At 38.1% G+C, this 27,633-nt stretch overlaps 1 protein-coding gene across 2 annotated transcripts in view; it reads left to right on the forward strand.

The window, feature by feature from the left end:
* The window catches only part of NELL2 (neural EGFL like 2), a 162,711-nt gene that overhangs the window by 62,441 nt on the left and 72,637 nt on the right, over nt 1-27,633 (forward strand). For both annotated transcript variants that reach the window (XM_074903011.1, XM_074903010.1), the window contains exons 10-13: nt 6,953-7,044; nt 9,786-9,888; nt 12,843-12,971; nt 26,803-26,928. In XM_074903011.1, the coding sequence (XP_074759112.1) occupies nt 6,953-7,044; nt 9,786-9,888; nt 12,843-12,971; nt 26,803-26,928 (450 nt within the window). The remainder of the gene's footprint in view (nt 1-6,952; nt 7,045-9,785; nt 9,889-12,842; nt 12,972-26,802; nt 26,929-27,633) is intronic.

Consider the following 27,633-nt stretch of genomic DNA (forward strand, 5'->3'; position numbering starts at 1 on the left):
ACAACATAGCAATGGAGAGCACAACCTGCTTTTTATATAGTAAATTAATGCTGATGGGTGATAACTGTTTACCTCTCATAGATTTAAAATAGTGACTCAAAAGTGTGCAGGTATAGCAGTTCCTCATTACTTTCAGAAATTCCCAACACTCAGTCCTAATCTGATGAATGTATGTACAAGTTTAAGCATGTCAAGCAGATACGGTGTTTTTCTCTTTTTCTACACTGCACCATTTTTCTCTTAACAAAGTTTTCAGAAAAACACCCTTTACGGTTAGCCCAGCAGTCCAGCTGAGAGAAGGTGGAACTGAAGCAGAAATTTCCCTGTTGTTAGTAGCTGCCAGCATTTGATAAAATATCTATTTGTACCTTTACTAAGATACAGCTATGTCACTACTGTTCCAGATACCTTACGTAAGGAGTCCATCAGATAATGTCTAATCCCACTTTCATGAAGATTAAGTGGTCATGTAATGTTTGCATTGGAGTTCTTTTGGTCTTGCAGACTGTTGTGCTATTTATAAAACTTTAATATCATTGTAATACAGTGGTCTATAATTAATATTAACCTTAGTTGCTTTTCTTCTCTTGACACCCTCTAAGGTTTTTGTCTTGGCATTTGTTAGACATTTTGCTGTGAAACTTTTTGATGCCAACATAATTAATTCCAGATAAAATGGATGGGCATTCTGATCACATTAGTCATGCCCAAGTTTTCAAAATCCAGTGTTTAGAGTCCAGAACATTCCAGTTCTGTTTGACAAGCAGAACATGGTCCATTGCTCTAAAGTCAAAGTTGTGCATGTCTTTTGGTAGAAATATTTTGGCTGCCATATTTAACCAAGCTAAAGTTGCAGTGTGGGTAGCAATAATGCCATTTTTAAGAGAAGCTGACATCAGACACATTGTCCAGATGGATCTTTGCTTAACTGGAGACAGCCACACGCTCACTTTGTGCTATGTTATGTCCATTGGCTTTCATTGGTTGTGAACTCTTTCCCAGGCTCCTTGTCCTGCAGCCTACTTTAAAACTTCTACTTAATCTGTCAGGTCTATTTGCCTCAGCCGAACTGCTATCAGCAGCGTTTTTAGACACATTTTGATGTGCTTTTTCAGTGTTCAGATTGCTTTTTTAGTCTTTAAGGATGCCTCAAGGAGCCTTCATTCTATGGCTCAGATGAATTCTACAGAAGACTTCTCAGCAAGAACACATGGGATAGATGAATTATGTCATTTCCCCATAGTAATTGATGGAAATATAGGACACATGAGAGGTAGGTGAAAGAATTTCGAATTTTAGATTGACTCCTTGCCAATGTGGTTAAACAACCCATTAGGGTTGTTGGAGGTGGCTTACATGCAGATGCTGTTAAATGATCATAAAAGTACTGTAGAATGACAACTTTGTGTTTTCAGTGTAATAGAGACATTTAGCATTTCTGGCTAACAAGAAATAAGATACAGATAGTAATTGATTCCTTATCATTAGGAGTTTTCAAATCAGATTTTCTTTTTTCAGCTGAGAAAGCAGAAGCCCCTATATGCAGCTTTTCTACAGTGATTGACTGGAAAAATTAGCAATATATTTTCCAGCTTGGAGTCTGGAATAATTTTGAGTTGAGGGAGACGGCATGAAATGAAGCAAGTCTCCAGTCTCACTGACTGCAGTAGCAGAGGAACTTGTGCTCTCCAGAAAAATGAGCAAAGAAGAAATAATGCCCAAATCTCTGCAAAGATAAATGAGAAAGGGGGGAGAGAACAATGCCTAATAACGGTGTGACAATCGAGGGGACTTCATGAAAGGTGATCATTATCTCTGTGCATATTTCTAAGGATAAAGCCAGACAGAGGTTTTGCACTATGTAAGCTTGCAAAGTAGGATTAATGGGATTTATACAATGCCTAAGCCTTCATCCCTGAACAGTGGAAAATGTAATCAAGGAGATTCCAAGGAGGAAGTTGGAAAATTAAATAAACAGGACTGGGGTTTTTTATATGCCAATTTTGGGGGGTTTTTTTCCTCCCACAAACCAGCATATGTCAACAAAGAATGCAGTGACATAGACTTAATTACTGGATTAAAATTGTTATATTCATAATTGCTGACAAATTTCAAAAATTTCAAGTCACATCTGCCACTCATAGGGCAATTATGAATACAAGAAAATGAAATGGTTTGAGGAATTCACCAGTGTTCTAAACTTTCTGCTTTCTCTTGGTGATAAGTCTGAATAAAATTCAGCTTAGATACCACAGTGAAGTGTACATGCATTTCTCAGAGGAAGGCATACACAATGAAGATAGCAAAGGTGTTAAATACAGACATGAGAAAATGTACTAAATGGCATCCTGTGAACTCAGTGAACAGAAGGCAGGAGTTAGCTGGGTCATGGATTTCACATGGACATTTTAAGAATTGCAGAAGGAAAGTGCCATTTGGAGGGCAGTGGGAAGAAGAAAGGGTTGTGAAAGAGAAGTGATGGTTTGACAAACCGTTGATAATTCACTGAGTGAACACAACAGCCTGTGGGCTCCTGAAAGATTTGTTTTGCTGGGTGAATATGGAGAAGATGCCATATTATCACAGTGTGTTAAATGGTGCTACAGGGAATAGTTGTATTATACCTGTGTGTCCTGGTTCAGCTAGGATAGAGTCAAGTTTTTCCCCAGCAGAGAGAGAGGGGGAAGGGATCTCCAGCCGGGTTATTCATACCATGCTGATGTCAGGTCCAGGGGCGGAACCTTTTTACTTTCGCTTCTGGTTTTGGGGGTTGCGATACATGCGGCGGGCTTGCTCCTTGACCATTTAGCGGTATTTCTCTGTATATCTTTTGTCTGGTTCACTGTTATTGCTGTTTATTGTTGTTATCATTGCTACTGTTGTTGTTCAGATTGTCCTATCACTCTGTTGTATTAAACTCCTTGTTACTTTAGCCCGGGTCTGTGCCTAACTTCCAGCCCGACCGGCCGCGGGTGGGGGAGGGGCAGCGGCAACGTGCTCTCCGATCCCGGCAGGAGCTAAACCTGTACACTGTGTAAACTAGTAGTGGATATGTAAGCTTACCTTATATTTTTTAGACTCTGCATTTTGCTAATAATTTTTTTTAACTCTGTAATATAATGGTAATAGTTGATCACCTTTTGCATACAAATATATCGAGTATTCAAATTGCCTGGTAGGGTTTGTAGACTTCCTGTTTCATCTTAGAAAACTCTGTTTTGAATAGTATACGTTGTTTTAGGTACTGGGGGGATGTGGATGTTTGATGGCAAGAGGAAGTGGTTGATGTAATCAGCTATAGATGAAATCCTACATAGGCAATAACTATCAAGTTTTGGAACAACTAATCATCAGGTAATTTCTTGACTGTGACTCAGTCTGTTGACTGAAAGGATTTAGGAAGATGAAAGATGATATGTTTCCCCAGAGAGATACTGATCGCAAACTAATCACAGTATCCTGGGAAGCATCTAGCCAAGCACAAATTAAATCTTAGCCAGACTTGCCAGTTACACAGTTCTAGTCCAGATGTTCATGTTGTTGAAATATCTTTATTTCTGAAGGAAAATAAAGACGTGGAAGACCACCATCATGGGATGTATACTAGCTGTGATGGTTGCTGTTAGGAGGCAGGAGAAACCTTCTGTTCCACACTGGCTGGGACATGGGTCCTGCTGTCATAGGAGGAAAGTGGGGCAGAAGAAAGTTAGTACTTTTGTCTCTCTAGAAATCTTTACATGTGTGCTCAATGCTCGCCTAACCAGACAACCTTAGGGTAAAGTTTTTAGAAGCCTTCAGGCAGCTTGATGAAAATCTGCCCTTTGCTGTCTAGCAGGATGCCTCCTCTGTGGGCAGTGGAAGAAGTCAGGCTGACAGAGAACAGGAAAGAGACAAAAGCATTTATGGGAGTACTGGAGAAGGAAAGACAGTGTGCACTGGTAAACTTAGATCATCACTAAACCCACTGGTATCTGTTGTTAAATAAATGTGGAGCCAGTGGTACTGGTGTAGATGAAGTGCCCATGTGCTTTTTGTAAACTCGTTTGCCTAGATTAGCGTAGGTGAGAAGAGAAAAACCAAGTGATAGTGCTCTGAATTAGAGCTTCAGATTGTACCTTAGTTCTTGCTGCTTTTTAATGGAAGGAACTGCCTAAAGATGGTGGAATCCTTCATTTTTTAGAGAACACTAGTAGGAAAGAAATAATTTAGGTAATGTTGATTTTGATGACTTTAAGAAGAAATATTCCTTTTGAACACAGTGAGAGCAGCAGTCCATGAGAAGGTATGCTTGGACTTGTGTTCAGATTATTCAGGTTAACAGGTTTTTAATTTAGTTTGAATTGAGCTTTTATTGTTGGGTTTTCTCTCTTTTCTTAAACATAGTTTGGTCACTCTGTATAGGCAGGTCTTTATAGGCCCCCTTGATACTTGGGGGCTTTATAACCTTGGTGACAAAGCCAGTGCAAAATCCATTAGTTGAAAATGTTTATTTAGGGGAATTGAATGAACGAAAGGTAATTTTCTTAGCTGCATGGTGGCCAGTCTGTGGAGGTGGAGATGTGAGCACTGCTTGAAATTTCTGGGACCCACACAAGCAGGTGGCTTGAAACATGCACTCTGCTGCCACTCTAGCCTTTGAGTGCATGAAGGCATACGGGAAAGGGGCAAGGGCTGTCTGGGCAGAACCATCTCTCACAGCCCCAAATGTATAAGTTTTTCTTTTTCCCAAGGCTTTATGGAGAAGATTTGATTTTCTTGCTGAAAGCAAGTGTTTGTGATACTGCATCACTGCATTACAAGAATTTGATAGGCTGTTGGAATCAAGAGATGGTTTAATGATTTCATGCTAGCCTGGATGTGTTCTTATGATGGTTGATCTGTGTACATTATTTTCTAAGTTTCTCTGAAGAATCAGAGGTTTGTTGCCATTGATGAGGAGACTGGATTCAGTGGACTTTGGGGTAGTATGGATACTTTTTTTTTTAGGATGGTTGGGTGGTCTTAGTCATATGTTAAAAGTATTTTGGCTTTAGGAGAGTGTTTTCTTCCAAGACAGAATGACAGTGATTTTGATGTCTTTTGTCTTTCTTCTGAACAGGCAGTTGTCTGCCTGTTGGAAACATGAGGGTGTGTCCATCGCCACTGTGTGGTCCTCAGGCACCGCTATACTTTTTTTTTTTGTGTCACATGTAGTTGTTCTTAGATGCTTGAAAAGTATGGGGCAAGGGAAATGGCTTAATATATGAATATTTCAGTTTAGTGTTATGGCTTGTAATACACAGGAGATGATATATATGACTGGATGATTGCCTCGTCCTGTCTGAATTCATGATCTGCTAGTCCCTATTAAAGATTTATATAGATTTTTTTTCACATGCTTCCTTCTAAAAGAGCTTATTTTCTGGGAGAGAGGCACTGTATTGAGCTTTTTTGACTCTTTGTGACCTTCCTTTGTGAATGTTGTACAAACTTTCTCCTTCTGTTAGCCCTAGGACTCTTGCCTGGACTTTCTCCTGTCACTCTTTTCTGTACTTTATTATGTCTGACTGCAAACTGCCATTCATGGGGATTTGGAGTGTTGCAGTGTGCTCTAATACTACTTCTTGAAAGTGCTGTGCAGGCTTGTATCACACAAGATACTTTATATTTTATAAGATGTTAAAACTCATATTTTGGAATTTGAAAAAACCTTTTTTGTCACTATGCCCACCACATCTTTTTGAACATCAGTTCCAAGAGTTGACTTTTTACATGGTGACACAGTAATAAGTTTGTAAAATGAAGGAGCTGCAAGTTTAAAAAAAACAAGTAAAAGAGAATCGAAATAACAGCAGTAATGATGATTAATATAGGTCACGCAGCAAAAAGTCTTGTACTTGAAACAGAATAGATAAATCTCTCTGTGATTGATTTACATCTCCAAATCAATGTTTATCAAATTAGACCTCTTAACATGTAATCTAGAACTTGAAAGTGGTAACCCACTCCTGTTATTTCGTGATTATGCTTGCCTCATGAGCCTTAACTGTGTCCTAAGCAACAGAGACAGACATCTGATTTTTGATACCTAGCAGTTCCATTACTTAGCCTTTATACTTTGCATAACATAATTGCAATGGACCCATTTAAAAAAAAAGTAAGACAGTATGCTGTGAAAATATTTTATGTAAACTTTAAATACTGGATAGGAACTTTAGTGCGCAATCCAGTATGAGCTGTGTCAGCACCCTGCTGTAAACCCAGTACTGCCAGGGCATAAGATTGGCAACAGGCCAGGTCATGGTATAAGAAACACCAATACTGTGGGGGTCATTTTATCATTTGATCATTGGAGATTTGATCCTACTTCTGTTGGGGGAAAAAAAAAAGACAAGACAGTCCTGTACAATAAAATCCATATGCTCTAATATACTTCAACAGTAATGATAAATAACTGGAATAATCAAGATACAAATACATAACATTTAAATAATTGTGTGGGATGATGAACATCAAAAGGGCTGTGATAACAAATAAATATGTGGCTTCAGTGATTACACTTCATCATGCAATCTCTTCAAGAAACTGTTTATTTATTAATGTCGCTCACACTGCTCTCACAGCTCCATTTTCCTTTTTGCTCCTGAGCTGTGTTGCAGGCAGTCATACATTCCTTGGTGTGGTCTGAGACACATCTCTTCTGCCCTCTCAGTAGCTATGTGTACTCCATATTGCATCAGCATCCTTCACCTTCTACTTAAGTGCTTTTCTGGTTCTTTCGTGTTTTTTTTTCTCTCCTCTGATCTTTTTTTGTGATATCTGGAAGGTTTAGAATATTCTTACAGCTGATTCAATCTTTTCACTTTAAAATGCAGTTATCTTTTAGTAAATGTATCAGTTCTATAAGCAGAGTACTAACACTTTTTTCGAAATCATTGGAGTTTTAAACATTTTTTTTTATTTTCTCTTGAAGCGGTGTGCATATTTGAAGGCAGAACCTACTTTGAAGGACAAAGAGAAACTGTGTATTCAAGCTCAGGGGATTGTGTTCTGTTTGAGTGCAAGGTAAGAATACTGTTGATAGAAGAAAATTCTTGCATGTTAGAAATATCAAAGTCCTGCTGAAAGAAACTGTTTAAGTAAGAGACAGGACTACCTTAGGATGTGGCAACAGAAAAGGCATCTAAGGGGTCCTGTGTTTGTCTTACTGAGTTCCACATCAAATTTTGCAAATAAATTCACTTTGCATAGCTGGAAGATTTGATTACACAGCTCAGTAGTCAAGCTGCATTCTTTCCTCCTTAGATATCGTCTCCATCATCAGTAATAAAAACCCAGCAGACTATGTTTCCATTGACACGTGCAGTAGTATCGTTCAAAATTATGTGATCAGATACAAGAGATTCATGAACATGATGGGTACATAATTTGGAATTCAGGGTGATTCTTAGAGGAAAAGCTAGATGAAGAAGAAGGAAAAGAGCTGGCACAGCAGCTGTCTGGTATTTCTAGTGATGGAAAAGGGGTATGGTCATTGTTTTATTTGTAAGCAGAACATGCCTGATGCTGGGTCGGTCTTGTCCTCCTGCGTGAACTGAGTTGTTCTTCAGGGCACAAATGCACTTTAAGGGCAAAATAGACCCCAGGGATGGCTGCAGGTTCAGAATTACAAACTGCTGCAGTGGGTCCCATGTTGTCTCTTTGGGGGAGGGATGGGGAGAGCTGGTTAGAGCTGCATGCTGTCGGGTGGAGTTGAAAACCTGGGTGCGCATTTCTAGGGCAGAGAAAGAAAGGGAGCAACTCCTCTGGCCACACTACAGCTATCTATTGGACCAGTTTCTGGAAATCTCAAAACATCTTCATACAGGTGTGAAAAAGTGTGTTTTACAAGGTAGAACTGGGGACAATTGTCTTACTGCTGTCGATTTCTAATCTTATTTCCTGGAGTAGGTGCTTTGAAACCCTTTTGAGAAAGGAAAGGAGAAGCTGTCTAGAAATAATTTTGGATTCAGTTGTACACTTTTCAGGACTGGGAGCTCGAGTTTTTGACATGACACTTGGAACATGAATTCTGTGATTAGTCAATGGATATCATTAACAACCGCCAAAAGTTATGTGATGTTGCCTCATGTATCTTGCAGCTGGCAAGTGCGATACTGCATGAACAAAATGCCTCTGTTGGCGGTGCTAGTCTGTATTTCGGTGATACTTGTGTGCTAGTGGGTCGCCTGACTGTCCTGGTAGAAATATTAAGCAGGAACTTTGTCCGTTTCAAATTCTGCTTTTTCAAGGACCAAAGTACATACAGTTTCTGCTGAACAGGCTTATGAATGATAATTCAGAGAAAAAAATCCACATACTCTGTTGGTCATAGGTGGGCGCTATCTTATCACTACCAGGGTTCTCATAAAATGATGTAATTAATGACTGCAGCTCAAGAGAGACTTAATAGGAGTGGCACAAATAGTGATTTCATGCTTAAAGGCTTGTAACAATGTTATCAAGCCAATGTAGGGAGTTCCTTCTTTTTGTCTGCATGTAATTCTAAGTATATTTTTTGTTTTGTTTGGCTGCTGCAGTTGTGCCTGCTATAGGGACTAATTTTTCTGTTTGAATATCATAAAACAAGTGAATGAAAAATTGTCTTCCAAATTAGAATTTGTAAAAAGAATTAAAAGGAACCCAGAATACTCTAATTGATATTATTTCTATCAAAGGGTTTTTTTTCTTTATTTTTTGGTGAAATTACTCGGTTGTGGTTGTTCTGGCATATAACATATCTGTGGCTGGTTTGTTTTATTGTGTTATCAGGTTAGGGTTGGTTTCTGTCAAGATTGTTTAAGGTAAGGTTTAAGCAGCAATTTTGATATTGGCCATTGTGTTCATGTTTCATCTTTATATTTCATGTTTAAAGAGGATTTAAAATAAAATGCTTGACCCATAATAATAATACATGCAATGGCATTTGTGTGATTTTAAGCACTTTTCCTTCATGCAGAAATAGAGGGACCTGAGACCTGAGTTCAGTGAGCTTACATTTTAACCAGATTGCTGATTTTAGGGCAGATGCCTCTGAGGAACATGTTGTTTGCTTTGTTTTTTGTCTGCCATATCATGACTAGAGCACTGCAAGACACGTTAATTAGGGCCCAAGGGAGGCAAAAGGTGGTACATTTGCGGTAGCTGTATTGCTAAGGCAGGCATTTCATGTGGTCATACTGCAGTGATTGTGTGTGACCTGCACTAAGTGCCTGAAGATATTCAGATACCATTTTGGTACTGGACATTACCAGGCACCTGATTCAAACTTAGCTGAGAAACCTTCCTTGTAAGGAATCAGTGCCAGTTTCCTTCAGTGTTACTACCACAGCATTGAGCTTAGAGATGTTCAGGTTTGATTTTATTTGCTGTATAAATAACAAGCTGCTTTAGAGTATTTATTATGACTACCCTTGATTCCGGAATCTGCTGCCTCAGTTTTTGAGATATAATCATTGCTCTTTCAGGCATAATTTTAAGAGAAACTCCTGAAGCAAGTTGCTTGACAGCCACTAAAATAAGAGAAGAATGAGAGCTGTCGTCACACTTTTGCTTGCTTGGAAAGGTTTGAGTATAGGGGAGTTGCTGATGCTTTTGTTGTGCTACTTGTCCTTTCAAATGATTTTTGAAGATACCTGGAATTTGATCATTTTTTTGCTTTTACATTAGTTACATTGTTTTTACATTAGAATGCTAAAACTCTGCTAAAGTTGCATTTATCTTTATTTCTCATCTCACAATATTAACCGATTACCTCAATTTAATAGGACCACAAAATGCAGCGTATTCCAAAAGACAGTTGTACAGCTTTGAACTGCCCAGAGTCTCAACAGATCCCCTTATCTCACAGTTGCTGCAAAATCTGTAAAGGTAAGGTAATAGCAGGATGTGTGCATGCTGAGTGTAATTGTCCATTCTTACAGATTATATAAGACTTTTTTCTGATCGTTTTGAATAGGACACTCCTACACATGGTAAACACTGTAGATCTTGAAAAGCTGAATGGATAACATCTGCATTGTGACATCTGAAAATTGTTTGTAAAATGTCTAATAGTGTACATTTTGTGAAACGTTTATGTGTTTCATTCTGGCTAAAAATGGGTGAAAAGTCAAAGAAATTATATACATACTCAGTGATATTCTACACTTCACCCACTCCAGTGTCGAACAAAATGAGATTGGAGAAATGTCCATGTTCACCAGCATCTTTCTGAGATACTTTGAGATGTCTCTTTCAGAGAACTTGGTGCTATATAATTGTTCAAAGGCTGGAGTGACTAGTTTACCTGTTTGGGTTTATAGTCTGCATTTAGAAGCAGAAGCTTTGGGGAATATTTCTGTATGCTGCGTACCTTTGTGTGTTACACCCAGTCTGATCCTCACCAAAGCAGAGAGGTGCAGGAAGTGCTTTGTGTCTTGAGCCCACTCTTTTGATCTGGACTAATACTGTTATCTTCAAAGCTATGAGCAATTGCATCTTCAAGTGGCTATGTCTGTTTCTTCTATAGCTAAATCAGATAAATTGATACCTGGCATGAAAGAAGATGTTAGACTCTTGGGCTGATTTTAGGTATACTTCTGTGTGCAAACACAAAGGATATGATTAATGGCATCAAGCAGAGAGATAAGAAAGTAGAAGAAAAGAACTTAAGAGAAGTTGATAGGTTTCAAAGTCTGTCACAGTAAAAACAGATTTTTTAAATGATGATTTTCTATAGAATCCTTAGTGGCTTAGAGAAAAGAATTCTGTTTCTTGTACCTGGTATAGCTAGAAAATTTTAACATATGTCAGATGAATGCTTTCTGAACATTTTTAATCCTTTCTGAACCAGGATACCTTGGCCTCTTCATGAGCTATGGAGCTTATTCTTTAAACAGAAAGTTGCTGTATGCTATTATTCAGCAGCATGTATTTTGTTTATTAATACAGCTCATATGTAAGTGCTGAGAGTCTTTAGAATAATGAAAAATCAGTAAAAAAAACCCCACCCTTTCTGAATGACATGTATGTTCTTAGTTATTTAGTGCCAAAATCTGATAGAAACAAATCCAGGCCAAGAAATCCAAAAATAAGACTTTTGCTTTTGTCATTAACTCAGGCTTTGATGAGGAAGACAAAAAAAAGGCAAAGAGTAGATGTGACCATGGACAGAGGTTGCTCTTGACACATACATTTCTGCTGTCATCAATGAGCACTGAAGATCCTCTGATGCTAGTAAAAGCATAAAGCTTTTTGATTCTTAATGTCCTATGTTAGATAACAGCACTGCGGTCGCTACGGTGAATTATAATATTTAAGTAACATTACCTAAGCGTATCTCTAGGTTACAGGGAGACAATGCACAGCAGGAAGAGAGAAAGGAGAACATCAGCCATTCGTATCACAGTAGGTCTGTGATGTTTGCATCATGACCATGTCACTGGGTCTCAGTACTAAAACATTCTGTTTCTCTTGTTTTGCTTGTTTGTGTTGCTTCACACTGTTCATGAGCTGCCCAAGTGCAAAACACCTCGTTGTCCTGACCTCCAAGCAGATTCTGCTGTTGTCTTTCTTGAAGTGCTCATTTAACTTGGCTTCTGTGAAGTTAAAGGTAGAAGCTCTTTCATAGCAAAATATGAAGCAGAAACCAGGTGGAATGATAAAATAATAAACTTTACTGCCAACAAATAGCTGTGTTGCAGCCTGATGCCAGCTTGCATTCGGGAGCTGTTGCTGTTACATCAGTCCTGGTCCCCTGAGCCTGACCATATTCCCCAGTTCTACCGTGGGAGGTTTTGAGAGAAGAAAATAGTTACTGGAAAGCAACAGTGAAGTACTGCTGCTTGATAAATTCTAATGCTTCAGTTAAAGATGAAAACTTTAAACAAAAGCAATTCTTGAGAAAACAATGGAGACAAGCTCCACACCTTTATTGACAGATGTGGAAATTGTGGAAGCTGCAAGTCAGTTACTACAACTAGCTTGAATTCAGCATAAAAGAGGATGTTTTAATGGTGTTCAGCAACATCACAGCATTAGATTACATGAGAGCAAACAGAAGGAATTTAAAAAAAACATACTGAGTTGAAAAGTTCAATCTAAATTTTCCAGCCCGGAAAAGAACTTCAGAATTTTAAAAATCTGTAATTAAGGTGCAATGGAAAACAGTCGTGCTCAGGAAAAAAGGAAGAGAAAAATAGGTAAATAGGAAACAGGGATGCCTAAAAGGTGAGATTTTAAAAATAAAGTTCTCTGAAATGGAAAGGATGATGCAATCGGGAAAGAGTATTCAGTCAGTGGAGCTTGAAGAGATAAGGGGGAAGAGAAAAGCAAAACAAGTCAATGTTAATCAAAGACTTTCAGTTAAATGTGTAAGGATTTTATAAATACACCTGGGGACAAAAAGTGCTAGGAAAAAAAGTAATACCAGTAGTAAATGAGCTACTGAGTGTATAAGCTATTGAGCTCTTTTATAAATGTCCAAGCAAAAAAAAAAAAAAAGAAGAAAATGAAGAAAAATATAAAATTAAGAAGTGTCCTGTAAAAGTACTTAACAATGACAAGGAGACAGTAAGGGGATTTAAGCAAGCCTCCAATCTAGCTGCCTTAGATCAATGCCATAACCTGAAATTCAATCAAAGACCTAAAGACAGTCTGTTCCTGTGGCCTTTACTACTCCTTTCATCAATTTCATGCTTGGTACAATTTCTTTTTCTATATCTCACGGACAATCGAAATGTATTCTTTGACCTAACTGAGGTATAGATAGGACTGTCTTTGACAGGAATGTTTTATACTCCCTGGATTCTTTTTAACCCTCAATCATATTTGCTTCTGTACAGGCCATGACTTTTGCACTGAAGGACATAATTGTATGGAGCATTCTGTCTGCCGAAACCTAGAAGACAGAGCTGTCTGTAGCTGCCGAGATGGCTTCCGAGCTCTTCGAGAGGACAGTGCCTACTGTGAAGGTAATACCTTGTATAGATGCTTAGCTCCACTGCTTAAATTACTGTGGGATGAATGTATTGATTCATGGGTTGTCAAAGGGACAGGCCTATTAAATGCAATGAATTAGATATGCAGCGTATTAATCAACTAAAGTAATTATCTCTCCAGTTAAGTCCTTTAAAAAAAATTAAAAATCTGGTCAATGTTGAAGTGGCAAGTTAGTATGGCTGAGTTCTTCAATTAGAAACATGCTTCCATAGGAAAGTTTTCCTTTGTTTTTCATGGTATTCAGATATTCAGGCAACCTAAAAGTCAACCATTTGAATAGCGTATTAGTAAAACTGCCTGTTCCCATTCTCACTCCCCAGGAAAGAAGTAAATGCTATAGTCTAGATATTAGTATTGTTAATCATACTGAGTAATGGTTTATTATTTGAGCTGCTCTTTTGGTATCAGGGAGCAACAAGTTACTTAATTGGAAGAGAAGCCTCTGTAATTTGTGCCTTCACAATCTAGCGTAATCCTGTGAAAAACCCCATCTTGACTGTAGCAGTGAGAGCCAAAGTCCTCTGCACAATCTCTTAGCTTTTGTTTTAACGGTTGCTCTTCCTCATGAAAACAGTGATTCTGCAAACACATAATACTTGTGTACTGTCAGGCCATTCTTACAATAAAGCTTAAGTGTTGGAGCAGGATGGCCTTTGACTAATAAGCAGTTTGGTTCAGATTTAGCCTGCTAAATTGAAAGTCAAGCATCTATGAGTAGTCTAAGGTACTCTATAGTTCCACCTAATACCTGGATTGTTCTCTGGCGATGCACAACTAAATGGGATGAATCACGGGCTTTTAAGACTGTTGCTTTGGCTGAACTTTGCAAAAGTTAATGCCTACAGCTTACTTGAGTTAGTAGCTGCATTAACATCAGTAAGAATGCTCATCTTGTAGATGTAGATTTGAGAATTTGTCACTGTTGTCATGAAAGGAGCATATAATTCAGCTTTGCAGACCTATGCTTAATGTTTATGGTAAGCCTTCTGACAGAAACCTATTTTGAAAAGTAGAACTAAAAATCATGCAGAAACATGTCCCAGCAGGCATCTGACATCAGGACCTGCTACATAGCTTGTTCTGTTCTGCAGCATCAGCCGCTTCTTATCCCATAGTCCCTGGAGACTATGCCAAGGCATAGGCTGCAGATCTGCATTTCTGGGAACTCATCAGCCATTTCTTATTTGAAGGGATCACTGGAGCAGTGGATTTACGGAGAGATCAGGTGCTTTAAGAAGGTTTTTTTTTTTTCTGCGGCTCTGTTGTTACTCTGCTAAATGAAAGCAGAAAAACAAGTTACACTTTCTTAGTGATCTCCACATCACTCAAATTAGCGTTTGTTGCTCTGTGTGGAATTTGCCAGGCATGTCATAAATGAAAAACAAAAGAAGCTTTTTGATCAGCATTGAGACTGATGTATTCATATTATAAATGGATTTACCGGTTTGTGCAGTACCTGAATTCAGTGTGATGATTTTTTTGAGCCCGATTGCTTCTATATGGGCAAATTACGTTGTTCTTCATGGTAATTATCAATCTACTTAAGTGCTTTCAAAAAACTTGCATAAGTGAATAAAAGGTTGGAACACATTATTTACATAACAACCATAATTTTACATGTTGCTATGTTTGGATGCATTAAATTATCTCTTAATGTGTATGATTTATCGCCTGATCCAGGACCACTTGCTCACATTGAAGATAGCGGGAGTAAGTTCCATTAGGAAGATGTGCCCACATGAGCAAAGCAAAGCTCATGAGATTGGGTCCCTGCCAGATAAGGCTCTTCCAGCCACAGGCAATGTTAACTCAGCAGGCAAAACAGCCTATCTTTGCCGCTGGTTATGTACTGTAGCTGCAGTGTAGGCTCCACACTTGAACTATGCATACTTGGTACATGGGTCCAGACCTGGCCTTGGCCGGCTGTCCCTGACTGAGTGTGCAGGTCATATGCTAGAATGAGGGGGAATAAGTTTAGGCATGGAAACTTTAGGATTGTTTTTGTGGAAGAGGAGGAGAAGGGAACTAAAATACCCGTGTTTCTTCGGAATTGGGTGTTTAGTATTATATCCCTTTTTCTAGTCCAAATGCCTCTTTGAGTGCTGAGTTTTTTATTTCTGGAAAGTCTCTTGCCTTAATATTAAAGTAACAGCAAAGGGCACAATAGCAATAGTATAATACCAAGTCTTTTCAGAGTCCTGTTCTTCATCTTGAAAGGCTGAAATGGTCCCAACCTCCCTTTCTCAGCACGTACCGTTTCTTCACTGTGCCATTATTATGGCTTTAATTATGAGCAATGCCAAGTGTAGAAATGTCTAGTTAACACAAAACCTTTCAGAGAATGCTTTTTGTATTGGCTGCTCATGGGTATGATAGCTGTTTCTACGTTTGCACTTCACTAAAGTTCAAATATACTGCAAAATTGGATGTCATTGATTCTGTGTTAGAGCCAAGCCACTAAATACAATCCTGATTTGTGCCTTAGCACTGTCAAAATTCAAAGAATAAACAGAAGTAATGATGCTCCCATTGGCAGAACTTCTCCTTAAGGTAGAAGAAAAATAAAAATACTCAAAGCTGGTTTCAATGTAGGTCTGGAAAAGTTGCATAAATTTAATCTGAATAATGGAAGCGTTTGGCTTCTGTCCTAGAAAGAACTGGTGCTTTTCCAAAGTTATGTGATGTCTCTAGATACTGTTATGGTGGATACCTTTCTGTTTTATAATAATAATATTTGTTAATATTTATGTCACATTTACCTTTCCCTTGGACGACTCTTTAAAGCAATGCTTACAGTTGGGATTTCTTCGTTTACATGCTTTAAGCTTTATTCCAAGTACTCTGAAATCTATTTTCTGCCTCAGGTTATTATGCAGTTTGAGATACCTTGTGGGCAGGTTGGGTATGGATTATGCTGTGCTGCCCAGGTGAAGGTGCTTTTGAATATAGTATCCTTGGTGTTTAGCCCACCTAACATCAGCATTTTACAATACCAGTTGTTCTCATGAAGTGTAATTAGTTTTTCCCCAAAGCAACAACCTGCAGTGCTCTCAAAATGATGATAGCCCTCAGGGATCTATTTAAAATAGTGTTCAATGCCTACTACATTTGTGGAGGTGGAGTTAGGCTGATAAAATTTTTAAGCATAAAATTTGTGACTCTCGGCTATCTAGATACTCTGATGCATGTAGAGGAGCGAAATATACACATATTTCAAATAAGATGGGTTTGCAAATAGTCTGCTGGTGGCCTTTTTAGGTGTTCTTCTCGGATCCTTGAACCTAAGCCATTTTCATGCACCATGTCTGCGCTTTTGGCGGTCCTCAAAAGATGAGTTTGGGGACAAGGTGTTACTTTCACCCTTTGGAGACTGCAGTTGGAAGGATTGCCTGTCTGATTTTCTGATTTAATAATACCACCTAACTATCTCTGTGCAAAATGTGATTTTACTTCAGAATTCTTGCCAAGGATTGATGATTAGAGAGGAGAGTCAAGAAAGAAGACAGGAGAATGCAGTAATCTTTTGTAAGCACCAGGACTGCACAAGATCGGAGAAAAACAGGTTATTTGCTTCTTTATCAAGAGGATTTTGCTTGATGCAGAGGCTGTTTTATATCATGTACTGGTTTTGGCCGTGATGGAGTTAATTTTCTTTGTAGCAGCCTGTATGGTGCTGTGTTTTAGATTTGTGACTAGAACAGTGTTGATAACACAGGGATGTTTTAGCTATTGCTGAACAGTGCTTGCACAGTGTGAAGGCCATCTCTGTTTCTCACCTATCCTGCAGTGAGTAGGCTGGGGACGGGCAAGTGATTGGGAGGGGACACAGCTGGGACAGCTGAGCCCAACTCACCAAAGGGATATTTCAGACCATACAATGTTTTCCTCATCAGTAAAAATGGGGGTACTCTTTCTAAGGTGGCTGTTGCATGAAGACTGGTTGGGCATCAGTCTGCTGGTAAGAGCTGGAGAGTGATTGCCTTTGAATCACTTTTTCCCCCTTTTATTCCCTTCACTTATCAAACAGTCATTATCTCACCCCATGAGTTTTTTTCTTACTTTCTCTCCCCCATCCTACTGGAGAGGGGAGCAAGCAAGCAGCTGGTAGGTGCTGAATTGCTGACCAGGGTCAACGCTTCACACATCGCAAATTTACCTTATGGGTATGTAGACCAGAATGTTTATTTTCTGATATTTGGGAATTTATTTGTACTAGTTGCACAGTACACAACCTAGCTGAATTGTCTCAACAGTTTCGGATCATTTAATATTATTTAACAAACTTTTGTGTAACCATTTTCCATTTTTATTCTAATTAATCCTTCTTCCTCAGTAACTATCCTAGTTTCTCTGCTGTTGCCATGTTTGTCCCGGTTTCAAGTGTAGCAGCTGAAATGAGACCAAAGACTGTGAGATATTTGTCTACATTTGAGAATTAAATCAGCTTTACTGATGATTGTCCTTCCATGGGATAAAGTCTTCAGTTTAGAAATCTGCTTTTGAATAAGCTGTTTTGGTTTGAGTCATTGTCAGTGGAGGGAAGTAAGTAGTCTTATAAGATGAATTGTCTCTTTCCAGAGTAGATGCCTGAAGTGTGTCAGAAGCACCACTTGGTTAGACCTCATCAGGTTTACCTTAGCTCAAAGTTGTATGTTGTCATTCTGCTATGAAAGATTTACTAATTTATCCCTGTGTTTAGGTGAAATTACTAATGCATTATTCAACCCTCTTCCCCAACAACAAAAACATTACATTTCTTCACTTACCTAATTACTACAATCTGTTAATCTTACTGTTAATCTTGTTTTTAACTACTGGATTACAAAAATCAAGTATATTTTCAGAAGGAGCCTGATTTCTACAGATTGCAGTGAAGACTTACCTTACAAAAGATAAACATTAATAATAAAATTTCAGTAGAATACATGTTGCAACATATTGGCCAAGTACAGTAATCAACAACATATTTTTTCTTTAAGTGTGATAGTGGGAAGAGTGTAAGATTGAGATCTCTGTAATGGAGATAAACCCCAGAGTTTTAAAATGCATTATATTAAGTCCTCTGGGTCATTAATAACCAGTGCTATTTGCTAGCTTTGCTGTCTTCGTGGTATGCATCATATATTTTGGGTGAGAGTCCTACTCAGGAGCTCTGAAGTACTGTCAGTTCCGTGAAATTGTGAAGGTTACCCAAGCTTCTCTCTTCATACATAAATTGTTTTCTGTAAGTGAAATGAGGCAATAGTATCACTTATACCTAAGAAATAAAGATTTCCATCTCCATCAGCTGGCAGTGTTTGAGTCATTACCTTGTCATCTTGAGTTGGGCTGGAAATCTAATAAAGCAGAAGGATAAACTTTTGCTCTAGGAGGGCAGAATGTTATTTTTCCAAATCGCTATTAAAAAGTAATTAAACATTATTAATATTAAAATTAAACATTAATATTCAACAGTATTACTAAATTATCAATTATTAATATTTATTCTCAGCAAAGGCAGTAAGAGTCATCTTATTTCCATCATTGTGTTACTGAGAAACCTAAATATGAAGAATTATCAGGCCAGTTCTAATGTATCAATGTGTCAGAGTGGGCCAAATCCTTCTTGTCTGCCATGACTCTTATTCAGGAAAATAATAAAGCATATTCCTAACTTAAAGTGTACAAGTAGTATCCCTGACACCAGTTCATAAAGCGTGGTGCATACTGGGGTACAGATAGTCCCACCACCTGTAGCAGTGGTATAGTTTGTTCATGTACAATTGCAGGATGTGATTCAGTGTTATTTGATTTTTATTACTTTTACAGGAAGTATGTTCAGACTGATTCTATCATCCACCTATGGCCAGGACTGAGTGATGTTACTACTATAAAAAAACAGCTGAAACTATTCATAAAAGGGAGTCTAATGGAAAATCTTTCAAACTCCTCTGTGCTACCAGTGCCTGTTAAGGAGATGCTTTATTGTACTGAGAGCAGCCCTTTCCACCAGCAATAAAAGCATATGTTGCGTTTTGGTTTTAAATGAGAAATTAAGGTGAAGCTTTTCATACAAATTGCTGAAATCTGCAACCTCAAACCAAAAGACAAAAGAAACTAAAGCCTTAATTTCATTCTTGTTTTCTTTTCTCTCCAATTTTCACTAGTAGCTGGGAAGTCTCTACTGAAAGAATTAGATGTGTCACTGTGCTGAAAAGTAACCACAGCCAGTTGGTTGGTTTTCTTTTGTAACTTTCAAAACCTCAGGCCAAAAGTGTGACAGGTCTTAACAATATGTAGAGGCTGTATCCCCAAGAGCTGTAACAAAGACACAGAAATGCTCAGCATTAGAGTGCAGAGCAATAGCAGCCACAGTGATTATATCTGTTGTGGTACTTTTAACTAGTGTGGCATCGTTTGAGGGACAGCTGATACTGTCACATATTTCTGCAGAACAGGCAGTAATCTACTGGATAGCTTGTGGGAATATGCTACATCCTTTAGACCTTACGCAAACTCTAAATACAGTCTAACCCAACCACAGGGGCTTTACTACAGCTTACAGGTACTCTCCTGTTATGTGTGCATCTGTCTTCTGACAAGGAATTTTAAAATACACACATGCAGTACAATCTGTGCCGGCTCTTTCTGAGGAGAATCTGGTATATTTTTGTAGTTTCTGTATAAAAATATTAATGCTCCTTATTCCACTTTTAAAGTAGGTGAAAACAAAAACACTAACAGTGGCAAGTATTTCTAAATTCTTGACATTCACAGTTCAAAATGATGAAAAGCTACCATACTTTAAAAAAAGAAATAAAAAGGTGATTTTGCAATTCAAATTTAAAGACCTATTTCTAACCGAATGCAGTGCTGAAGGAGGGTGGATCATGAACTGGACTCTCAGTAAGCTGTTCTGACTTTTGGAATTCACTAATTAATCATATACAACATCCTTTTTATTCTCAGTATGCAGCTATATCAGACTAGTTGTTTGGTGCCTAAGGAAAGGCCCCATGAGATGCTTTCATGTCTGACAGATAACTATATATAATTACGTGTTTTATCATGTATACACTACCATATGAATTAATTATAAGATATTAAATAGTAAGAAGATGCAGTTTGCCAAGTAAAACATTATGTGATGGCAGGCAATATTTGTTTTCAAAAATTTCCTGTGCAATATATATATATATATATATATCTATATATATATATATATCTAAAACTACATAATATATGTGGAGTCCAGTGATGTTTTCATGTGGCTGAGATGAAGATTTCATTTTCTTCTAAGACTCTCACTTGCACAGGTAATGAACAGTATCTCCTACTGCATGTTTAACAAGGGCAGTTTTATCTCAACAGTCTGTCTCCCAAGAACTAGGGAAAGTTGAAATAAAGACAACTCTTTGTACTCTTAAAAATGATATTTTTGAAATGCTTAATGTTGTAGTGTTCTTTGAAAGCTATATAGAGCTTCTGTCAAGGAATGCAGACCCTGAGTGACTTTACTTTTATTTAAGTCCTATTCATTTTTGTCCTAATAGCCTCCTCTTAGGTTGCAGGAGATGGACAGAGAAATCATGAACTTAAGCAAAGATTAGAGATTTAAAATAATATGAAGGGAAAAGCACCAAGATGTGTACAATGTGTGTATGTGTTACCAATGCAGTTTAGTTATGGGCCAGGAAAGAACATACCTTGTGTGAAGATCCAATAATTAGAATTTATTTTTAGTCTAATCGATGCTTTAGCAGTCTAGTCAAGATATAACAACTGCTTATTAGTTCAATTACAACAGTGCTAACATTTATAATCCAACTCACCCAGTTTCTCTTAAGGTCCATTAATAATTCAATAAAAATCAATAGACCTAAGTAGCTGCCCATTTCTTCTTTACCCTCCCTATGCATTGCTACAGTGAGTTGTTAGTGGCCCAGGTTCTTTGCTGGGAGCAGCATGATGGGGATGGTGGAAGGTTATTTCATTTTTTCTCCTTGGTCTTTGTGTATGCTTGAGGTTATTTTTGTCTTTTAACTCAATACATGGGGTATGTTGTAGCTGGTTCACAAGGTTAGTTATATTTTGATTCCTTAGGTTTTACTGCTTTTCTCTTTTGGGGGAGGAGAGACACATAACTGCAGAAAGGTAGACAAAAATAAAAAAAAAACCAAACCAAAACCAAAAAACTCCGTTTCAGAGGCAGATCATATACACATGACCACTGGGTAATTTTTCTGTTGGGGCTAGGCCTTTTAGTGGCTATTGGTAACACAGAAGGCGCAGGACTATATATATTTAAGAAGAAAAATCAAAGATTATAGAGGGTATGAGTGATGACAACTGTGATGGTGCAGTCAGCTGGAATAAGTAACATGGGACATTGTGATAAAATACACAATTTTGGTTGAAGTTGATGGAATCCTTTGTGGAATATGTCAGCTGGAAAAAACTGCTGCACTGGATTTGGTAGAGGAAAGCAAAACAAAATTGCAGTGATTGGTTTGTGACTGACTGGAGAAACAGTAGCAGTTAAACCATAGGCTTCCCTGGTGATCAACAACCTGGAAGTAGTAGTGCAAGGAGAAGGAGCAAGGGCTGTGCCAGAGCCCCAAGACACTTCATCCTCAGCGAGTGAGTAAAGGTATACGCAAGAAGGGTGTGGAAACCGAAGTACGTGATTTAATGAAACCAGGTTGTAGCTGAAAGTGAAGGGAACCTGGAGATAATATGAGCTCAGAAATATGGTCAGGAAAGTGGAAGAGACTCTATTTAAGAGCATTTTTGTTGGAGCAATGGGCTGGGAAGTTTTAATATACTAAACACTTGAGCAATTGGGAAGGAAGAGTTTGAGGATGAGTTAGTGTGTTTGGTGGTGAAAGGAAAAAACCTAATACTTTCACAGATGGGTAGGCTGGTGTAAGCTTGCTTCAAAGTTATGGTCTGTCCTTTTTCTGTTAAGGAGGAGCTGGTGAGGGGATGGGTTGAAGACAGGAGAGACAAGGTGACTAAGATCTGGAGACAGGACCAAACTTAGGTAGAAAGTGGGTGAGGGAGGAAAACAGCAGAGAAGCTTGATGTTAGAGGTAGAAAGTGCAAAAAGAAGAGCTATTGTTGCTGGAGGCAATTCAGAGAGAAAGAAGAATGGATAGAACCTTTTTTCCTTTGTGACCCTGTCCAAGATGCAGGACAGGTTGTGTTGGTTGTAAATCCACATTTACCTTTTTCAGTGGTATTTGTTGCTGTGATTGATCACTGTTCATTCTCTTTCATAGTCCCTTAATTGGTGAGGAACATCTGCTGATCTTGTGATGCCCTTTTTCTAGGTCAGGGACCAGATGAGAAAGTCTCAGCCTTTCCCATCTTGTCTATTTCTGTATGAGTCTGTTCAGTAGTGGTAAAAGTAAGGGGCTGAAGGCCCTTTATGGTGACCGTCATTACTGGCATTCATCCTTGGGATTCTCAGCGGAGAGGTCCAAGAGTCACAGGAATGGTGGGTAAATGATATCCTTGCTCTTAGCAGTGGAGCCCTTGGGTCAGGATGGAGATTTGCTGATAAAGTTATGTGGGAGAGGTGAAAAAGCATTAGCTTCTTCAGCAGGTAAATGTGGGGCTTCATATTTATGGATTGTGAAGACAGAACCTTTCATTAACACAAAAAAAAGGGTGTTTTTTTTGTTTTGGTTTTAATTTGTAGGTCTAATCTAATCTGATCTTGTGTTCAGGGTAATTTTTGATGCACTTAAGAAATAAATTCTTATAAATCTTTTTATGTTCCTGTTTGCTCTCTTTCTAGGTACTTAATATTATTTGTTGCAAAAATCCTGCAAAAGCATCTCCCTGCTCACTATATGCCTCTGTAAGTGTAACCAGGGGATCACTGATGCTAGATACCATTGAGTTTTAAAGGAAATAGCTGGAGGCAGGACACTATCCATAAAGGATCCGCAGTTCTGGAAATAGCCTCTTCTCTTTACATCCCGGATTTACTGACTTAGTACCAGACTCATTTGTTCTGGCAGGCTTTTGTGGTGGACAAAGGCAATGATGAATAGTGAGGCCGTAGGAGACACTTTATTCGTTAGTGCAAGTCTTTGGTCAACAGTGAATTATAGATTGCAGGTCAAATGCTTTTCTTATTAATGGAATTGTAAAACACAACTGGGAGTTTCACTCTGGGGAAGCAAACTCATTAGGGTGCAGGAGGAAGGGATACAGGGAAACTTTTCCTGGGTTATATATTTTGCATAAATTTTGTTTTGGTGCTTGGGGAGATAAAGAAAAGCGGTTTTTTTGTGTGGGTTGTTTTTTTTTTTTTTTTGTTTTGATGTTTTTGCAAGTATAAATAAGTCATTGAAGTGCAGATTCCGAACACTTTTGCACTAACCAATTTTCCCAGAGATGCCTCTTTTATCTGTTCCATTGGGAATAGAGCAGGTTGATGATCTCCATGACTACATTGTTGTCAGTACATCACAGCTGGTGGCTCAGTATCACATCACAGACTTCAAGCACACAAGTCTTTATTGTTGTGTATGTAGAACCATTGGAGTGGTGCATTCATCCTATTGAACTAACTTCAGCATCTTACTGGCTAAACAGTAAGACATTAATGTGCATTAATATGCTAACTAGGCTTTTTGTAAAGGGGAAATTAAGATAAATGTTGTAGGCTTTCTTAGATATTGAAATGCATCAGGTTTTCTGTTGTACTTAGTACATTTGTATCTGAAGGTGAATAAAATGCTACACCCATGTTTTGTCGAGTAAGCAAGATGAAAAGGCTTTTATTTTGGTAACTTTGAAAAAGAACAGATGTTGGACTCTTTCCCTGCCCCAGTTCAGTCTTCCTTGTTCCGTAATACCTTAATCTAATGTATACGAAGCTTGCATATGGAGTGCTATAAAGGGGGAATGGAATCTCATGTTTTTAGTGTGGTCAGTCTTTGTGTAACTAGTTGTCATTTTATCCTTTTTGTATTAATTATCTTTTACATCCAGTGGTGATGTAATTTAGTGCTAAAGTTGCAAACTGTTTCTAAAAGCAGCTTATTACGAGCTGTGCACCCATGGTGTAGAGCAATGGAGTTTTGACACTTGATTAGGGTCTTTAGGTGCCAGCGTAATACAATAATGTGATAGTAGCAATAATAATAACTTTAATTCCTTTGCATTCTGAATAGGTTTTCTAGAGAGCTGGGTGGAAAAGAGTTTTGTTTTTCAGTGAGCGTTTAAAAAATGTGGATATTATCTTTGCAAATCGGTTCGAAAAAAAAATCAGATTTGTTCAAATAAAACATTTCAAAGTTAACCTGAGCAGTTGCGAGTTGGGGTTTTTTTGTTTTGTTTTGTCACAGTTGAACAAGCAAGGTTTTGAAATAAAGGCAATTATAAATAAAACATTTTGCAAAGCCTCAATATGTGGCATGTTGGCAGAATGAAAGCTTTTATTTAGAACACTTCTAAATTAGAAGGTTTGAATCAAAGTAGCTCTGGCTTTAAGTTTTTCACTGCAAAATGAAAACCATTAGCGTGTTGGGTCTCCTGTGGCTATTTACCTACCAAAGCAATAATTAATATAGTTTTCAGAAAGTTCTATTTAATGCTTTTGAGGCTTTGGATCTGTAAGTAGAATTTTCTGAGGGTGCCAAAGGCAGCTCCTAGGCAGTCTGTTGATTCCAAGAATGTTACTTGAAGATTGATGTTGTTATTTAAATACAAATCAACACTATTAATTTAAGACGGAGTTGTGAACTGAAATTATGAAAAACACAAGTTGCATCATTTGTGGTAGTAGCTGGGGCATATGTTGTAACTGTTAACTGGTTTTGTGAACTGCACATTTAAGTTTCTGCAGAACATCTGTACATCAGTGCCGTTTTCCACTTTCTGTTCTAAACCAGCTGCCTCTGTGGTAGTCTTGTGATAGCTTCACTTCTTTTTTTGCTTTCTCAGATGAATTTCACAAAATGTGTTTTGAGCCTTAGTATGCTTACTGTGCTCACTGTAAATACACATTTATTTGTGTATGTGTGTATGTGCATGAAAATTACAAAATTAGCTTTTCTAAACCAACACCCTAATAGAGCTACGATTCTTTGATGCCTGCAGAGCTTACAGGGAAAGGCAGGGAAGGAAACCAGCCAAAGTATATTGGCTGTGAAACTCTTAGGAACTGAATTTGTGCAAAACAGGCTGGGCTCACCACCCTGAGCATTTGATGTGGACAGCTTCATGGTTTGTAGCCAACCGCCTCCAGCTTCTCCAGCAGAATCCAGCAGAACAGTTGCACTGAACAGAGAGAGAGACTGGGAAAAACAGAAGTTTTTTTCAAAACTGAATGAAATTAGGAAATGACTACAGAATTGCTAATATTCAGTGTGTCACGTTGTTTTGTGCTGGAAGGCAAGTTTTCGTCTGGGAATGTAAAGGGGGAAAAAAAAGGCAGGCAATGAGTGCAGTTGGTAAGTAGCTGTTGATTTAAAGACACTGGGAAGAGGAAGTTTTGGGAGGTAAGTATACAACCTAAACAGAAGTACAGAAGTTAATGCTAGTGGTATTTAGCGTCACAGCATTAAGAAGTCAACCCTGATTTGAGTTTATTTATCCAGTCTATCGTTTTGAACTATCATCAGACTCTGGAACACAACACTGTTTTCCATCCAGATTCTGTTTTCAACTCCGAAAGCTGTAAACATCATTAAAAACAGAGAGGAAATCAAAACTGATGAGCAGAGAAAAAACCAAGCCAACGATCCACCTTTTTTTGTTTTTTAACATACTTTTGTAGCAAGGTTCAGTGACACATTGGATGACAATATAACTAGATGTACAGAGCATCTCAGTAATGCTGTCTTTATCATTAGTATTACAGGAACAGTGTGCTATTAAGCGCTTCCAAATTAGCTTTCCTTCTTTGTCGCAAAATAATAGTGTGCAGAAGTTTTTTTGTTACTTGTGGTGCTTTTTCTGTCTTACCATTGAAGTACAACCTGCTACAAGAAATAGGTATAATTTTGCAGCCCAAGGGAGTACCAAAACCAATCAGGTTTTGAAGTCCATGCTTACAGTGATTTATGTCTGGAATTTGCTCTGAGACTTTATACTGCAGGAGGTATTCCAATCCAACAAGTATTTTAGCAAGTTGCAATTTTTTCCTGTCAGAGCAGGTCTTTATATAAATCAGATTTTCAGGTTCCTTTCAGATATGATGCGTGTATATGTATCTCTATATATATATGTATGTAGATATGCATAGATATAGATATATGTTTTTATTAAAATTACCGATTGGCTACTTTATATTTCTAAGAGAAACTTATAAGTTTGGTGTCTTTTCAGTTCTTACCATGTTCCTTACAGTTTCTTCCCAAACAACAGTACCTGTTAGATCAAAGGCATATAGTATGCATATAGTAATGTGTTTGTATACTGATGACTGCAGTGACTGTATAGGTACAATGATGGATGAAATTGCAGTGCTTGAGGCAGTTGGTCTGCTGTTTGGAACCTCAGGTTTTTTTTTTTAATTATTATTTAAGTCATAGGAATAACATCATAGGCACTTCAAAAGGAAAGATGTAAGCCAGTGTAATCTTCTTTGTAACTCCACTAACAGCTGTTCACAGAAAGCTCATGCTGCTTCTCTTGTTTGAACACTTAAAGCAGCTTTTTTAAAGGAGAAAGCCAAAAAAACTTTACAAAATGCATTGTTCAAGTAACTCGTCTAACTACTGATGGGAGTGAATAGTGGTGTAATGAGAGACTGCAAAGAACACAGCTGAATTTGATTTGTGTTCCTTTTTTCTTTATTCACAGATATTGATGAGTGTGCTGAAGGACGGCATTACTGTCGTGAGAATACCATGTGTGTAAATACACCAGGATCCTTTATGTGCATCTGCAAGACAGGATATATACGAATTGATGATTATTCATGTACAGGTAAGAGCTGTATATTTGTGAAAGGGGGTAACAGGACGATGGTTATTTAGGAGCACCTGTTATGATTCTTCTAAAGTTAATCTTTGTTAGAGTCACAGAATGTCTACGTGAAATGTTAAACAGAATAAACACCAAAATAGTTACAAGAATACAGTGCAGAAAAGCCAATGCATTTTACCGATTATGGGTATGTTGTATTGTTTGCCTGAAATTGTAAGGCAGTCTGGGTTGTCTCATAGGTCTGCTTGGTTTTGCAAGCTGATCGAAAAGGTGAAGGGAGGAGGCTGAAGGGAAAAATAAGAGAGCAAAAATAGTGCGATGGGTTATTTGGTTTCCATATGGCAAACCAATACAACTTCACTTGAAGTATAATGACTCTTTTGCAGACTTTTGATGGAGTTAAATTTACTGCATATTAGAAGTGACTGTTTCCTCACTTTGAATTCTCCTGCATCAGGGAGGTTCCTCAACTGAATCCTGAGTTCAGAGGGCAGGAGCTCTGCCTGCCCTGAGCCACTGGACAACAACGGTCTTATCTCTATATCTTCCATTTTGCTCTACTGCCAGTGGATGCTCTAGAGGAGGAGTTGGGTTCATACTGACCTTCTGTCTTCTAGTCATCTTTTATTGTAAGGTACTTCAGGGTTATGGAATGAAAACCGAACATTTAAAACAGCCTTCTGTGTCAGAGCCAGACTGACTGTA

This window comes from Athene noctua, chromosome 3 (genome assembly GCF_965140245.1).
Source record: "Athene noctua chromosome 3, bAthNoc1.hap1.1, whole genome shotgun sequence".
NCBI lineage: Eukaryota > Metazoa > Chordata > Aves > Strigiformes > Strigidae > Athene > Athene noctua.